General features: G+C 35.2%; 3 protein-coding genes across 3 annotated transcripts; 2 read left to right on the plus strand and 1 right to left on the minus strand.

Annotated features, from left to right (window-relative positions):
* The first annotated feature begins 1,623 nt into the window (after positions 1 to 1,623).
* Positions 1,624 to 4,790, plus strand: LOC17893710 (long-chain-alcohol oxidase FAO3). Its single transcript, XM_006296624.2, has 3 exons — positions 1,624 to 1,897; positions 2,068 to 2,340; positions 2,893 to 4,790. Exons 1-3 carry the CDS (start codon positions 1,691 to 1,693, stop codon positions 4,645 to 4,647), a joined length of 2,235 nt encoding a protein of 744 aa, XP_006296686.1. The 5' UTR covers positions 1,624 to 1,690; the 3' UTR covers positions 4,648 to 4,790.
* A 125-nt stretch (positions 4,791 to 4,915) lies between these two features.
* On the minus strand, positions 4,916 to 10,856 carry LOC17892415 (phosphate transporter PHO1). The gene is made up of 15 exons (XM_006296960.2): positions 10,475 to 10,856; positions 9,276 to 9,368; positions 8,653 to 8,878; positions 7,726 to 8,083; positions 7,588 to 7,636; positions 7,417 to 7,488; positions 7,196 to 7,325; positions 6,971 to 7,091; positions 6,597 to 6,846; positions 6,397 to 6,501; positions 6,264 to 6,308; positions 6,028 to 6,180; positions 5,646 to 5,924; positions 5,438 to 5,574; positions 4,916 to 5,338 (listed from the first exon to the last, which is right to left on the minus strand). The coding sequence occupies exons 1-15, from the start codon at positions 10,721 to 10,723 to the stop codon at positions 5,248 to 5,250; spliced, it is 2,358 nt and encodes a 785-aa protein (XP_006297022.1). The 5' UTR covers positions 10,724 to 10,856; the 3' UTR covers positions 4,916 to 5,247.
* A 925-nt stretch (positions 10,857 to 11,781) lies between these two features.
* Positions 11,782 to 12,893, plus strand: LOC111831455. The gene is made up of 2 exons (XM_023785593.1): positions 11,782 to 12,745; positions 12,847 to 12,893. Exons 1-2 carry the CDS (start codon positions 11,782 to 11,784, stop codon positions 12,891 to 12,893), a joined length of 1,011 nt encoding a protein of 336 aa, XP_023641361.1.
* Positions 12,894 to 14,959: the final 2,066 nt, after the last annotated feature.

Here is a 14,959-nt window from a genome sequence, read left to right on the forward strand (position 1 = left end):
ATTCTAAAACTCAGTAACATATTTAAAATATTAAATTATGATCAATTTAAAATGAAAGTTGAATTGTATTATTACTACTAATAAAAAAAAATTAAAGTATTGTTTTTCTTATTTTAACATTTCATTTTTTTACATAATTTATTTTTATTTTTATAAATTTTATATTAATTAAATAAGTAACATAAATATGCACTAAATGAATGTTTTAATTTATTTTAATGTTTAAACAAAAATGTGGCTTAGGTGGATGCTTAGGTGGCATCATGAGAAGAGAGAAAAAGCTAACTTTATATATATAGATTTATATGAATGTCAATTAAAAACTAAAAAAATACTTAATTTTGTTTATATCCTTATAAATTCAAAAATGTTACATTGATCTGTAACTTATTTACAAAATACTTTATGGAATGTAAAAAACCTATCACGTTGTGTCAACCTTACCAGACGCAATATGCCGTATGGGAATCTCCTGATCTTGTCAGACAATGTATTCATCTTGTTCTGTAAACTCTACATAAATATCTCTCTTATATTTCACATAGCTTTAAACATATAACTCTCTTCTAACACTTTTCCAAAATATTATTATAATTTCACGTAAGAGTTTACAAACTAATACAAGTTATATATTGACATGTAGTTTTCGTTTTAATGAAAAACTCAATACTGTTTTTCTCACAAACCGCTAAATCACAATGGACCTAGTTTCTTACACAAACCGCAAAACCACCACTCGTTATATAGTATATAGTATGTTTGTATATTATTTGTTTTTAGGTCTAGCTAGACATATTCATAAAACTATACACGTATACACAGAACAAGAAAGCTAGATTGTATTTAAGTCTTTCATATATAATAATACAAAATTTGTGAGAAGAAATAGAGTACACGTATACCACAATAAAGAAAAAGCTATATAGATTGTCAAAAACAACGTTATGGGGGGCTCTTTGCATTAAACTCACGAGTTAGCTATCACAATTCACAAGTCTCAAGTTTGTGGTCTCTATAGAGTATCGTAGTAGTCAAACAAACAAACAAAAAAGAGCATAACACGTGATTTCTATCAACAACTCTTGGAGAACTTTGCTAAACTTTTTTATTTCTTCTTTCGTGTGTGTATGTGTTAATTGCTCTTTTTCCAATCATTAATTACCTATCGTTTCTTATAGTTGCACGTAGTTATCACATGTTGCAATCCAGAAAAACTGAAACTGACGTTCCCCATAACTTACATCCTTACTCATGATTTACATACTAGTCCCTATATTTTGCAATTGTTAGTGTCTTAACCACCAATTTAGAGACACCACCCCTAAAGAAAGCTACTCAAACTAACATCATACGTTACCAATCAAAATTGGCATTTAAGTTAGAATTCGAAAGAAACAATAACGTGGTTGGATATGCATCATGGTCCATTTCTTTTTCATATACAATTATCATCACAACTACTAAAACGACAAATAAAATTAATCATCAAAAGAGTTAAAGGACCAGTTTTGAGGGTTCTCTTAGCAATTTTGGGTTATTTAACCATTTCTATATAATACCAGACAGCTGTAAGCTTTGTTTCCATATACCTCTATATATATATCATAACAAAACTTGCCCTCCAAAACACTTTTAAGAACCTTCCACTTTTGTTTTTTTATATCATATCTTAAGCGAATTGTGTTGTGAGATGGGTAAGCACAGAATCGCCGGTAAATATGGTCTCCGAGACATCACGGCGGCAGAGATGGAAACCCTAGCTAGCTTTTGTGAAGCTGTCTTGCCTCCAGTACCGCCACCTCCGGAAGAAATTTCCGGTGATAGTAACCACCGGAATAAAGAAGCTCTCCGGTCATTTTACTCAACTTCTGGTTCTCAAACTCCTGTCCTTCGCCAGGTACACACACTTTACTCAAATGCTCTGTTTATTTTAAGTTCTTGAAATAAATCAAGAACGTGTGAGTGACCTAATGATTTTTTTTGTGGTTCTCTTTTGACCACTGTAAACCCCTTAAATGTAACTCTTTTTGAGACAACAAAAGTGAAAGACTTGTTAAATGGATGCAGAGCATAGAGCTGATCACGAAACGAGGGACGATAGAAGCTTACCTTGTGACTAGGCTTATACTGTTCTTGCTTGCTACTCGGATTGGGACACTACTAATCTGTGGAACCGAGTGTTTGGTCTCGAGATGGCCGTTCGTTGAGAAATTTAGTGAACTGTCGTTGGAGAAGAGAGAAAGAGTACTTCAGAAACAGTTCAGGAATTGGTTCTTGACTCCTGTTAGAGCTGGTTTTGTATACATCAAAGTTGCCATCCTCTTCTGTTTCTTCTCTCGGGTATGTCTGAAATCCTCTCTGTTTTTTTTTGTTTATACTTGAAGCCTTGTCTCAACCACATAGACTTACGTTGTTGAATCCGGATAAACCAGTCTAAAAATTCCATGTAAATAATTCGGAAAACGAATTTTATTGTTTTAGATTCAGCTACTTTCTATAAATCCAAAATTTTTAACAAGAAAACAAAAAGAATCAAATAGAACCAAATCAATAGAAACACGTTTCAAATTTTCTGTTATCAAAAAAAATATATATATTAAAAATAAGTCTCTATCAAAAATTAATGATGTATATTTTTTTTTACGAAAAATCATTTAAATCGAAATCTTATTCGAACCAACAACTTTATAATACTATATAAATTTTTTTTTTTAGTTATAACAATTCATATATTAAAATTCCATAAATTAGAAAAGATTAAGCCTAAGCCGTACTAAACCGATTTTTACCAATTTTATACATATATTTCAATATGAATTTAGTATATTGTAAAAACAGAGCTATTTTTATGAATCTTCAAGATTTTTTTGATTTATCTTTGCTTTTGTGTAGGTGAGTCCAAATGGCGAAAACTCAGCATGGGAAGCAATAGGGTACAAAGTGAACCTTGACGAGAACAAACCTGAAACACATAAAGCAAGACCTCTTGAGAAAGGGATAGTGGAGACTATGAATGAAACAGAGGAGACTCTTCTCGAATCACTAGCTCGTAAATGCTTACAGACTGACCACGATGTGGACAACGATGCGATCAGAATCAAGTGTGACGCTGTGGTTGTCGGATCTGGTTCAGGAGGAGGCGTGGCTGCTTCTGTTCTAGCAAAATCTGGTTTGAAAGTGGTTGTTCTTGAAAAAGGAAGCTACTATACGCCGTCCGAGTATCTTCCTTTCGAAGGTCCTGGCATGGACAAGCTATATGAAAATGGAGGGATTCTTCCGAGCGTTGATGGGAATATTATGGTTTTGGCTGGAGCAACGGTGGGAGGTGGCTCTGCTGTGAACTGGTCTGCGTGTATCAAAACTCCGAAAACTGTTCTTCAAGAATGGTCAGAGGATCAAAAGATACCTTTCTTTGGTACTAAAGAATACGTTTTGGCTATGGAGGCTGTGTGGGAGAGGATGGGAGTCACGGAGAAATGTGAAATGGAGAGTTTGCAGAATCAGGTTCTGAGAAAAGGTTGCGAAAATCTCGGGTTTAATGTCGAAAACGTGCCGAGGAACTCCTCGGAGAAGCATTATTGTGGATCTTGCGGGTATGGATGTAGACAAGGAGACAAGAAAGGAAGCGACCGGACCTGGCTTGTTGACGCTGTGAGTCATGGTGCAGTGATACTAACGGGAAGTAAAGCGGAGAGGTTCATACTCGAAAAGAACTGTAGTAACAAAGGAGGCAAGAAAATGAAATGTTTGGGAGTGGTGGCTAAATCTTTAAACGGGAACATAGAAAAGAAGATAAAGATCGAAGCTAAAGTTACGGTTTCTGCAGGAGGTGCTCTTTTAACACCTCCTTTGATGATCTCTAGCGGGTTGAGAAACCGACATATCGGTAGAAACCTTCACCTACACCCTGTTTTGATGGCGTGGGGTTACTTCCCGGACAAGGCATCTTCTAATTTCAATATCAAAGGGAAGTCCTATGAAGGCGGGATCATAACATCAGTAAGCAAAGTGTTATCAGAAGATTCAGAAGTCAGAGCCATCATAGAGACACCAGCATTAGGACCAGGTTCATTCTCGGTGCTATGTCCTTGGACCTCAGGGCTAGACATGAAGAAGAGAATGGCTAGATACTCAAGAACCGCGAATCTCATAACGATAGTTAGAGATCGCGGGTCAGGAGAGGTGAAAACCGAAGGAAGGATAAGCTACGTCGTGGACAAAACCGATAGAGATAACATAAAAGCCGGGCTTAGACAGTCGTTGAGGATACTAATTGCAGCTGGAGCAGAGGAAGTGGGAACTCACAGAAGCGATGGTCAGAGACTAATATGCAAAGGTGTCGATGAGGATTCGATCCAAGAGTTCTTGGACGCGGTGAGTACTGAGGAAGGGCCAAAAGGGATGACTGAGAAATGGAACGTGTATAGCTCAGCTCATCAGATGGGAAGCTGTAGAATTGGAGAAAATGAAAAAGAAGGTGCAATAGATTTGAATGGAGAGAGTTGGGAAGCTGAGAAGTTGTTTGTGTGCGATGCAAGTGCGTTGCCTAGTGCTGTTGGTGTTAATCCTATGATCACAGTCATGTCTACAGCTTATTGTATCTCCACACGAATCGCTAAGTCCATGACCACAGATTTATATCACTAAAAGCTAAGTGGTTTCATCGATCCGTGCATAAAATTTCGTATGTTTTTTCTTAGTTGTAAAGTAGTTTCGTATTCATCAAAATTAAATTAATGTGTGTAACCAACATGATAATTCATAGTTAATGACTCATCCTATATTGATTATCATGGTTAGAGAAAGATTTAATTACAATAAAACAGGACCACTAATAAAATTCTCAGTGTCTTTGGAAACGTTACACTTGTTCACTATGGTAATGATTCGATTACGAGAGTGACATAATTAAATATATTGAAAGAGCTAAGTAGTGAAATTCTTTATTAGGAAAAAGAAACAAGACTTATTGAAGATGAAACTCAAAATCAAAATTTACAGAAATCAATATATGAACTTGGGGAAGTTAAGTTGTCTCTTGTTCTTTTTTAAACTTTGGAGCGTTTTAGAATCCATTATTAGTCCCATGTTTCATGTTTTTTTCTAAGGATAAATTGGTTAGGCAAATTCGAGAGTTTCCCAAGGGTTTTTTCTCGAACATCGATGCAAAATCTGAAATGCTTCCTCTATATCCTTGGAACTTGGTTCGAGACTTGAACACTCCAAATTACAGAACCTTGTCTTTGTTTAACCATCTGAGTCCATGTCACGGAACGGTAACGGTACGGTCTTTACTGCTCTAAACTGGCCAACGTTGTTCAAATGCTCATTCTCCACTCTGTAATTACCAAAAAGATTCATATTTTAATTACATCCTAAATCAAGTTTAACAGAGTAATCTCTAGAGTGACCTGGACCTAGGTGAAGTTTTTTGTACCTGTAAAAGTTCCAGTGGCCTCGACGAATGACTTCAAGCGACGCCAGTAAGAAATCTAGCAGATGAGACTGAACAGGGCTGACTCTGAATCTCATTATCGTCTCGATCCAAGCAACTCTCAACACCAAGTTCAACGCCTGGAACAACTCAGAAGTTAGAAGAAGATCTTAACTTGTGAAACACGTTATAACTATGTGAAAAGACTTACAATGGAGAGGTAGTAGTAGTTCTTGTTCCGGAGAACTAAATTGTCTCTTAGCCATGGATTTTTCGATTTAGGATTTAGAAGACCCCAATCCTTGACAAAGTCCCAGTATAGCTGGTAAATAGTAGCCACAACAGAGCTCGCAAGCACCATGGTTAGCCACAAGTTGGTGCTTTCTCTTGCGTAGGTTATGCGAACTCCGGCAGCAACCATCGCTGACACGTATTTTCCCATGTTAATTAGATGATCAGTGTTTGATTCGTCCCACCATCTCCTTATACACTGTAAATTAATGATCATAGTATGTTAGTCAAAAGGTTTTATGGGACTTAAACGAAACAGAGGAAAAAAAGTAAAAAAACAAAAAAACCCTAAGCGAGCTTACTTGCATGGCACGCCAGAAGTAGGGTGAGAAAGAAATTAAGTAAGCAAGTTCTCTATAGATTCTTCCGTTTTTGCAGGTATTGTATTCATGTGTTTTGAAGCTTTGAGCCATGAAGTAGCAACCAGTTGACTCAAGATGTCTCAGCAATGGAATCTGAACAGAACACGATTAATAGGTTAATGATCGACTAAATTCTATGTCGGCTCACTATATTGATATTGAGTTAGTCAATTTACCTGGCTAGTTAGTTGATCAGCCATGAAGAAATCAACCATCAAAACCTATGATCCGTACAAAAAACCAAATAAAAATCACGTTTCTGCAGATTGCTTGAGATGAAAGTTATCAAATTACTCCACTATATAGTACCTTGTAGAAAGGTGAGCAAACAATGTTCCGCAAGATTCGAATGAAGCAGAATCTTGTTGGACGATAAAATGTGTCAAAAGGGCAAATCAAGACACAAATGAAGATCTGTCGCATGCACATGTACACCAAAGAAGGAAATTAGCGTTCTGAAAACTGCGATTGCGGTTAAAAAGTTAAAACTAATGTAAGTGAAAATTTACCAGGAGAAGGATGCCAGGGATGGTATCGACTTGGCTGGCGGAGAAACCAGCTGCACGGAGGATTAGGTGAATGACCATAGCAGCCACGACAGAGGTCATAAACGTGGTTCCCATCAAAAACGCGTCTCGGTAACGCAACGCTGTGTTTGGAGCAAACTCGAATATGAAGGTGTAGTTTATTCTCGTGTTCTTCCACATGAACAGGTTGCATCCGTACATGAACATGTGTAGACTCAACAACGCAAAAACACTGCATTTTTTGCAAACAACACAACACAAAAATACAAATCATTAGAAGAACTATATACAAACAATTTAAATGTTTTCTTTATATTATCGTTGCAAGTAATGAATATATACATTCAATAAATTACCTGAAAACAGGATAAACAGTCTCCATATAAGAGACTTGAGCACCAGAGGTGAAGATTCCAGAAAGATGTGCTAGTATTATGTAAATACTAAACAATGATATGAAGCAACCCGTAAACAATCCTACAAAAGAAACACAATTTTTCAAAAAATTTTAGGTTATTGGAAAATAAATAACAAAAGTATTATAGTAGAAAAGTTTTTTTAAAAAAGGTTTAAGAACGTACCAACAAAGAAAGTGACCATGTGAGAATCTTTAGTCTGGTGGGGTTTCAAGAATTTCATGGCCTTTTTCCTGTCATTGTTGGCGAAGTGCTTTGTGAATATGGACTCCACTTCATCCATCAGTCTTACCACCTTCGATTAATTTTTTAATAAATCATAATTAGTCTTTCAATACATAGCATTAGACCACCTTTTACAAACACTGATAAGATTTAAGTATTACCTTATCAGAGCTGATAAATTGTGATCTCTTTACGACTTTGAGATAAGTCGATGATGCTTGCTGACAAGAAACCTGTTGGTCCATATTAATAAGATTCATCATTTTACCACTATATATTATATCTTTTGTCATTGGTTTATCACCGAAAGTAACATCTATAAGCCACTTTACCTTATCAAATTTCTTCATTATTTTTGTAAAAGCTATCATATTCAACGAGCTGCCAAAATAAAGCAATTCAAGAATTATAATTAAACGAAATAAAAATATGTTATTCTCAGGCATTAATCAATGAATATATATATATACCTGTAAGTCTTTAGTAAGCCGAGACCTCTATAGAGTTCAACAAAGGCACTTCGTATCATCTTCTCGGCGCATTGGATCTTTTTCCGGTTGATGAAATCTCCTCCGCCGCTTCTTGGGTTGTTGACTAGCTCTTCCCACAAAACAGACGTGGCGGTGGCTATGGTTCTTGCACCGCCACCTTCGGCTCCAGCCACGGCGTCGGGGATGTCGACGCGTAGAGACATTTTTGGTTTGCCTCCTTTTGTTTTGCTTCTCGTTGCAGAGTTTATGAAACTCACACCGTTCCTCTCTAATGCATCTATGATTTCGTCTGTTCTTGATGTTTCACTTTGTGTCTCACTTAGTTCTCCTGGAGACCCTAAACAATTAAGAAAGAAATAAAACTAAATAAATTTATATTACTAATAACAAAAGACACAAATTGTGTCGACCTTGTCATCTATTGTCGGTCCATTTTTATTTTCTTACTCACAAACGTTTGTTTTGTTTGTTAGTAGAATTCGATTTGTGTTCTCATGTTCTTGTCGGCCATTGAAATATTTATATGTCGACATAATACAATCTCTAAAATTCTCTCTTTCAAATATTTGCAGCTTCGAGTTTTGCATCCACGTGCAATAGATTCATAAGCCTACCAAATTGTCATTTTCAATAGTGAAATCTCTATTGTGTAACATACGAATTACTTTGAATTATTAATCATAAAATAGAGTTATTTTATAGAATATTAAATAACCTACTTTTCTTTTTACTAGCCGCACTACGTAAACGTTGCCTTTAGGGACATGCACTTTTATGGTTTCTAATGAGTGCAGGCCACGTCAGATCTCAGATATATTAATGTGCTAGCTTTTTAAAGAGTCTATGTCCGACCTAACTTGTAATAAATGTAATAAAAGCATTAACAAGAAGAAGAAGGAGACTGACCTGCTGAGAAATCAGAGTTTCGAGCAGAAGAAGAGAAAGATCGATGCGAATTCGAGCCAGACAAGTTTCTCTTCTTCCGATCACTTAAGATCTGTTTGAGTTCTGCAAGAATCTCCAACTGTTTCTTTAGAATCTCTCCTCTTCCCAAAAACTCTGTTTCTTTGGACTTGTGAAACTGATTCACTTTGTTTAGTTCTTCATCTAGTCTTGCGAAAAACACTTTAACCTGAAGGACAACAATAACAAAAAAGCATCCAACTACTTAATTCAAACGTTTATATTTTTTAGTGGAAGAGAAAAAAACAAAAGTAGTCTAAATTTGACCATCTGCATTAAGATTTAGGAAGTGGGTGGTGTAGTGCAATTTTAGTCTAGCAATAAAAACACTATTGTATGTGCTATGTCTTATTTAATTTTCTGCTTTCAAAGAGTAAGATATAAATATAGTCGTCCTAAAGAAAAATACTGATGATGATATTTAAATAAAGTCGTCAAAAATGAATGCAACAAAAATAGGTCTTTATTTCAAATTTTAATATGGCTAGTTATAGAATTTAAATAATAAATCAATATTTAAGTTTATGCTTTATATAATTATGATAATAAATGTGTAATTATAATACCTCGTCTTCTTCAGAAAACAGCTGAACAAGTTCAGTTTGGTAAATCTCCTCAACGTCATCACCAGTTTCTGAGCTATTTCTTCTTCTCCTTACCTGTTAAATTAATTCAAGAAAAAAAAAGAGATAAGCATAATATTAATTTTCCATTGATTTTTTTTCCCTAATTTTGTCAACAATTTTCATTTAATTCAACAAACCATGTAAACATCATATTTATTTGTATTTTGATATTTTTTGCCTAGACGTGTCATTGAATTAGGGGTGGTGACTTGTGAGTTTGTTATGTCTTTATATATTTTTCCCCGTCACGATGGTTTCGTGAGATATCACAATCTTCACAACCGTTTCTTGCATCTTGGCTTTCGTGAGACTATGAAGTAAAACAAAACCTTATTTTTGGAATTAGCGATTTCGAGGTCTAAGATTTAGAGTAATACAGTCTAATAAGTAATCATTTACTTTCCGCAAAACTATAAATATTTGCATATTTTAGGATTAGTATGTTTTATAGGAGTTTTCTTAAATAAGGTAACCGGTAGGTTGCTTAAGGTTAAGTAATGACCTATACGGTCTAAATCATATGATATAATGATATGTTTTATATATTTGTTACACCACACTAAAAAATTTCCCAACTTGGTCTACAAGACTTAACATAGTAGAACTTTACTAAATCATATCAAATATGTAACATTTACATACCTCTCAATGTGAAAAGCATATAAAATATAAAATAAATATGAGTAAAAGGCAAATTTCTCATGTAACACAAAGCAGAAATAACCGGTAATTCTGACGCGTAAGCAATTACAAAGACGTAAGCAGACACGAAACTCAATAGAAACAATCATAGGGACCAAACAAGTTATAACAAAATCACTACTTCTATGATATGTTCTGTTTTAAATCATATTCAGAATTTGTCTAGCTAAATAGTTGAGTAAACACAGTTTTATCCGACAAAACTCAAAACATATGGTCTCACCAATTATAATATTTTAGTCCCTAATGGTATCAATGTTCAAACTTCGGTAAATGCGTTTAGACCTTATAACCAAGTATGATTAGCAAAAAGGTTACAAAATGTTACACGGAACTTAAAAACTAAAATCATTCAAAACCGACAAAAGAATATAATCAAGCGTGTTTTGTCTTAAGAGAAACTAAACTAAGGTAGATTAGTAGATGATAAAATTTACCTGGAGGATCTCAGGTTTTTCTGAGTTGGAAAACAGTTTATCCGAGAAGGTCCGAGCCAATTTGCGAACCGGGTCGAAAAGGGTACGACCAAAATCAGAGTGGTGAGCAATGGGGTAATGAGAAGCCGGTTTTGGTTTACGAGAGATTTTGATTTTCTTGATTTGTTTCTTTAGTAAACAATAGTTAACAAAGGCCTCTTTCCACTCCGGTATGAGTTGTGCCTCTAGCTCCTTGGAGAACTTCACCATCTTCTTTGCATAAATTTAGTTTCTTCCGTTTTGATTAGAATCTCAATGTTCAATAGTGACTTTGGAAGAAACTATAATGTGAAGAAGAAGAAGAAAGAAAGAGAAAGAGAGAGAGAGGTGTTTAATGTTAAGAGAGGCATTAAGAGGGAAAGAAGAAACTTTGTATATATAGAGAGAAAGACGTGTAGAGAATGTGAGTTTTAGTTTTCTTTTTCATTTTGGTCACTAAATGATTTTAATGGAAATAAAAATATTTTTTAACACACATGGTTTGCAGCTACGAGGAGATTTAACTTTTTTGTTGTGATTTGTTAAAAGTAAAGTTAATATTAATGGGAAATTGGAAACTTTTTTGGCTTTTTTCTTATTGTATTAAATTTGCTTGGCCATTATGCGAAGCTTAATTACACTCACTTGCATAAAGATTTGAATATAACGCACTCATTAGTTATATGGTGTGAGTAGTGCAACTCGTCACGAATCCCACAACACACAAACACATTTCTATTGCATTCAACAATGATAATATTTTAATTTATCTTTGCATTCATTCATTTTTCCAAAAATATTAGATTACTTGGTTTGTGTTTAACTGGTTATTGACTCTGGTTTAAATGTCTGGTTTAATGTTGTAAAGTTTAATTAGCATATATAAGCTAATTAGACTGAGATTAGTCGTTAAGCTTTTGTAACAAACTTTTATACTTTTGATAATAAAGCTTCGCTTCTCTCTTCTTCTCCGATCATCTCCGATCTCCTTTTCCTCCGATGTATCGGTTTTAATATGGTATCAGAGCCATACACGGTTCATTCTTCCGCTTTCTTGATCGGTTCTGGAGTTTGATAGAGAGATTCTTTCTGTTGAAGATGAGTTTTTCAATTCCTTGTTCGATTTGGATTTTGCAATTCATCGGTGTTGTTATTTCTGAGATACTCGCCGGAATACTGGTTTGCTTCATCGTTTTACTTGTTTTTGTCTCTCTCTGAGTTTCCAATCTGGGATTATTCTTGTTCTTTCTGATTTCTCGCATCTTCTTCGATTTCCTTTTATTCTGTTAATGGCGAATTTGGTTCGACCTCCTGTCGACGCTCCAGCTCCTTCTAGATCACAGGTTGATCAGTATGATAATCCGTATTATCTGAATAACAATGATCACGCAGGGTTGAATCTTGTTTCAGATAGGCTTAAGACAGCTTCTGATTTTCATTCTTGGAAGCGTTCTGTTATGATGGCTTTGAATGTTCGTAATAAGATTGGTTTTATCAATGGAACGATTCTAAAACCTGCTGAGGATCATCGCGATTATGGAGCTTGGTCTCGTTGCAATGATATTGTATCTACTTGGTTAATGAACTCAGTTTCTAAGAAGATAGGACAGAGTTTGCTTTTCATACCTACTGCTGAGGGCATATGGAAGAATATATTAGCTCGTTTTCAGCAGGAAGATGCTCCTAGGGTATTTGCTATAGAGCAGAAGTTGAGTAAGATTGAGCAGGGATCAATGGATATTTCGACTTATTACACAGAGTTGCAGACTTTATGGGAAGAATATAAAATTTTTGTAGAAGTTCCTGTCTGCACTTGTGGTCGATGTGAATGTGATGCTGCAGTGAAATGGGAAAAACTCCAGCATAGGAGTCGTGTCACAAAATTCCTTATGGGTCTTAATGAGAGTTATGATCAGACACGCAGACATATTTTGATGTTGAAACCTATCCCTTCTATGGAAGAGGCTTTCAATATTCTTACTCAAGATGAGAGACAGAAGATTATTAAACCTACTACAAGGATTGAGAATGCAGCTTTTCAAGCTTCTGCACCTGTAGATGGTGATATGGAAACTGCTTATATTGCAGCTTATAATACAGCTCGTGGAGCACAGAAACCGATTTGTACTCACTGTGGGAAGGTGGGACATACGGTTCAGAAATGTTACAAACTCATTGGTTTTCCTCCTGGTTACAAGAATGTTGCTTCTGGTTATAATGTCAAGCCTCCGGTTGTTCAAAATCCTATTCCGAGTACACAGTTTCAGCCAAGGATGCCAATGGCACAATCTCAACCAAGGATGACTTATTACCAACCAAGAGGACAGATGAGTCCTTATGAATCGATACACAAGGCAAATGCTGTTGCTCAAGTTTACTCAGAGGTGCCTACAATGGTTAATGACTCTGGATCTTATACCCATCCTCAGTATATGCCTCAGCAATCTATGCCTTATGTTGCTTCAGACGGTTCTATTCAGAATTTGCAGAACTTATCATCTCAACAGATTCAACAATTAATACATCAATTCAACTCTCAAGTACAGGTTCCATCTCAGATACAAGATTCTGATGTTCAAATTGCAGCTGTTACTAGTGTTTCTAATAATGCAATGATTACTGAGAATGGTTTCATGGCTGAGTCTTCTTCTTCTGGTACTGTTTCTTTTCCTTCTACTAGTTTTAAGTATGAGAATAGTAATCTCACTTTTCAACATCATACCCTTTCTTCCTTACAACAATTTTTACCAAAACATGCTTGGATAATAGATAGTGAAGCTTCTAGCCATGTGTGTTCAGACTTAACAATGTTTAAAGAATTAACATCAGTCTCTAATGTCACTGTAACACTTCCAAATGGTACTAGGGTTCCAATTACTCATACAAGCATCATCTGCATATCTTCTGTTTTAGTTTTGCATAATGTGTTACATGTACCGGATTTCAAGTTTAATTTGATAAGTGTTAGTTGTTTAGTTAAAACTTTGTCATGCTCAGCTCATTTTTTTCCTGATTGTTGTTTGATTCAGGAACGTTCTCAGGGCTTGATGATTGGGAGGGGTAAAATTTACAACAATCTTTACATTCTTGATACTGAGAAGCAATCCCTCTCACCATCTCTTCCTGTGGTTTGTTCATTGTCTGGTTCTAAGTTGGATGATGGTGTTCTTTGGCATGAACGTCTTGGGCATCCTTCACCAGCTGTTTTAAATAAACTTGTTAGTGTCATTCCTTCTCTGAAATCTATTTCTTCTACTATTTCTGAGTGTAAAATCTGCCCTTTAGCAAAACAAAAGAGATTAGCTTTCCTATCTCATAATAATCTAGCTTTACATCCGTTTGATTTAGTACACCTTGATATTTGGGGTCCTTTTAGTACTGAATCTGTAGAAGGTTTTAGGTATTTCTTTACTTTAGTTGATGATTGTACTCGTGTAACATGGGTTTATATGTTGAGAAATAAAAGTGATGTTTCAAAGATTTTTCCAGTTTTTCTAAAAATGATTACTACACAATATAATACCAATGTTAAGGCTATAAGATCTGATAATGCTCCTGAATTGGCTTTTACTAATCTTTTACAAGAATATGGAATGTTACACTATTTTTCATGTGCTTATACACCTCAACAGAATTCAGTAGTAGAAAGAAAACATCAACACTTGTTAAATGTGGCTAGATCATTACTATATCAATCAAACATACCTTTGCAATATTGGAGTGATTGTGTTAATACAGCAGTTTTCTTAATCAATAGATTACCTTCTCCTTTGTTAAATGATAAATCACCCTTTGAACTGTTGTTGAATAAGAAACCGGATTACTCTTTGTTAAAGAACTTTGGTTGTTTGTGTTTTGTTTCTACTCATTCACATGATAGACATAAGTTTTCACCTCGTGCTAGTCCTTCTGTTTTCTTAGGGTATCCATCTGGTTACAAAGGATATAAAATCTTGGATTTAGAATCGCATTCTATTTCAATTTCTAGGAATGTAACTTTTCATGAGAATTCTTTTCCTTTTAAAACTAGTGATTTACTAGCTCAGTCTGTTGATCTATTTCCTAATAGTATATTACCATGACCTGTACCATTACATTTTGTAGAAACTTTTCCAATTGATGATATTACACCTGCTGGGATTACTAATGCATATGCACCTGCACCTGCATCTTCTGTGCCTGCATCTTCTGTGCCTGCACTTCTGTGCCTGCATCATTTAGTCATACATTACCTGCTGTACCATCAAGTAATCCTAGTACCATTACTAATAATACAGGGACACATGATACTGTTATTAATCCGATGAACATTGTTAGACCTAAACGTGCTACTAGAGCACCTAGTTATCTGACTGAGTATCATTGCTCTCTTGTCCCATTTATTTCTACTCTTCCACCCACAGATAATACTTCTATTCCTATACTAAATACTACTATTACTACAGAAAGTATTAAACCTCATACTAC

This window comes from Capsella rubella, unplaced genomic scaffold (genome assembly GCF_000375325.1).
Source record: "Capsella rubella cultivar Monte Gargano unplaced genomic scaffold, Caprub1_0 scaffold_3, whole genome shotgun sequence".
In the NCBI taxonomy this organism is placed as follows: Eukaryota; Viridiplantae; Streptophyta; class Magnoliopsida; order Brassicales; family Brassicaceae; genus Capsella; species Capsella rubella.

Bases quoted from the DNA above. Each gene is read 5' to 3' on its own strand.
- LOC17893710 (XM_006296624.2), top strand. From the start codon at position 1,691: ATGGGTAAGCACAGAATCGCCGGTAAATATGGTCTCCGAGACATCACG. The intron at 1,898-2,067 runs GTACACACACTT...AAATGGATGCAG, and splicing joins AAACTCCTGTCCTTCGCCAG to AGCATAGAGCTGATCACGAA. The intron at 2,341-2,892 runs GTATGTCTGAAA...GCTTTTGTGTAG, and splicing joins TCTTCTGTTTCTTCTCTCGG to GTGAGTCCAAATGGCGAAAA.
- LOC17892415 (XM_006296960.2), bottom strand. From the start codon at position 10,723: ATGGTGAAGTTCTCCAAGGAGCTAGAGGCACAACTCATACCGGAGTGG. The intron at 6,181-6,263 runs GTAAATTGACTA...TGTTCTGTTCAG, and splicing joins CTGATCAACTAACTAGCCAG to ATTCCATTGCTGAGACATCT. The intron at 5,339-5,437 runs GTACAAAAAACT...TGGTAATTACAG, and splicing joins GGCCACTGGAACTTTTACAG to AGTGGAGAATGAGCATTTGA.
- LOC111831455 (XM_023785593.1), top strand. From the start codon at position 11,782: ATGGCGAATTTGGTTCGACCTCCTGTCGACGCTCCAGCTCCTTCTAGA. The intron at 12,746-12,846 runs GTACACAGTTTC...TCGATACACAAG, and splicing joins TGTTCAAAATCCTATTCCGA to GCAAATGCTGTTGCTCAAGT.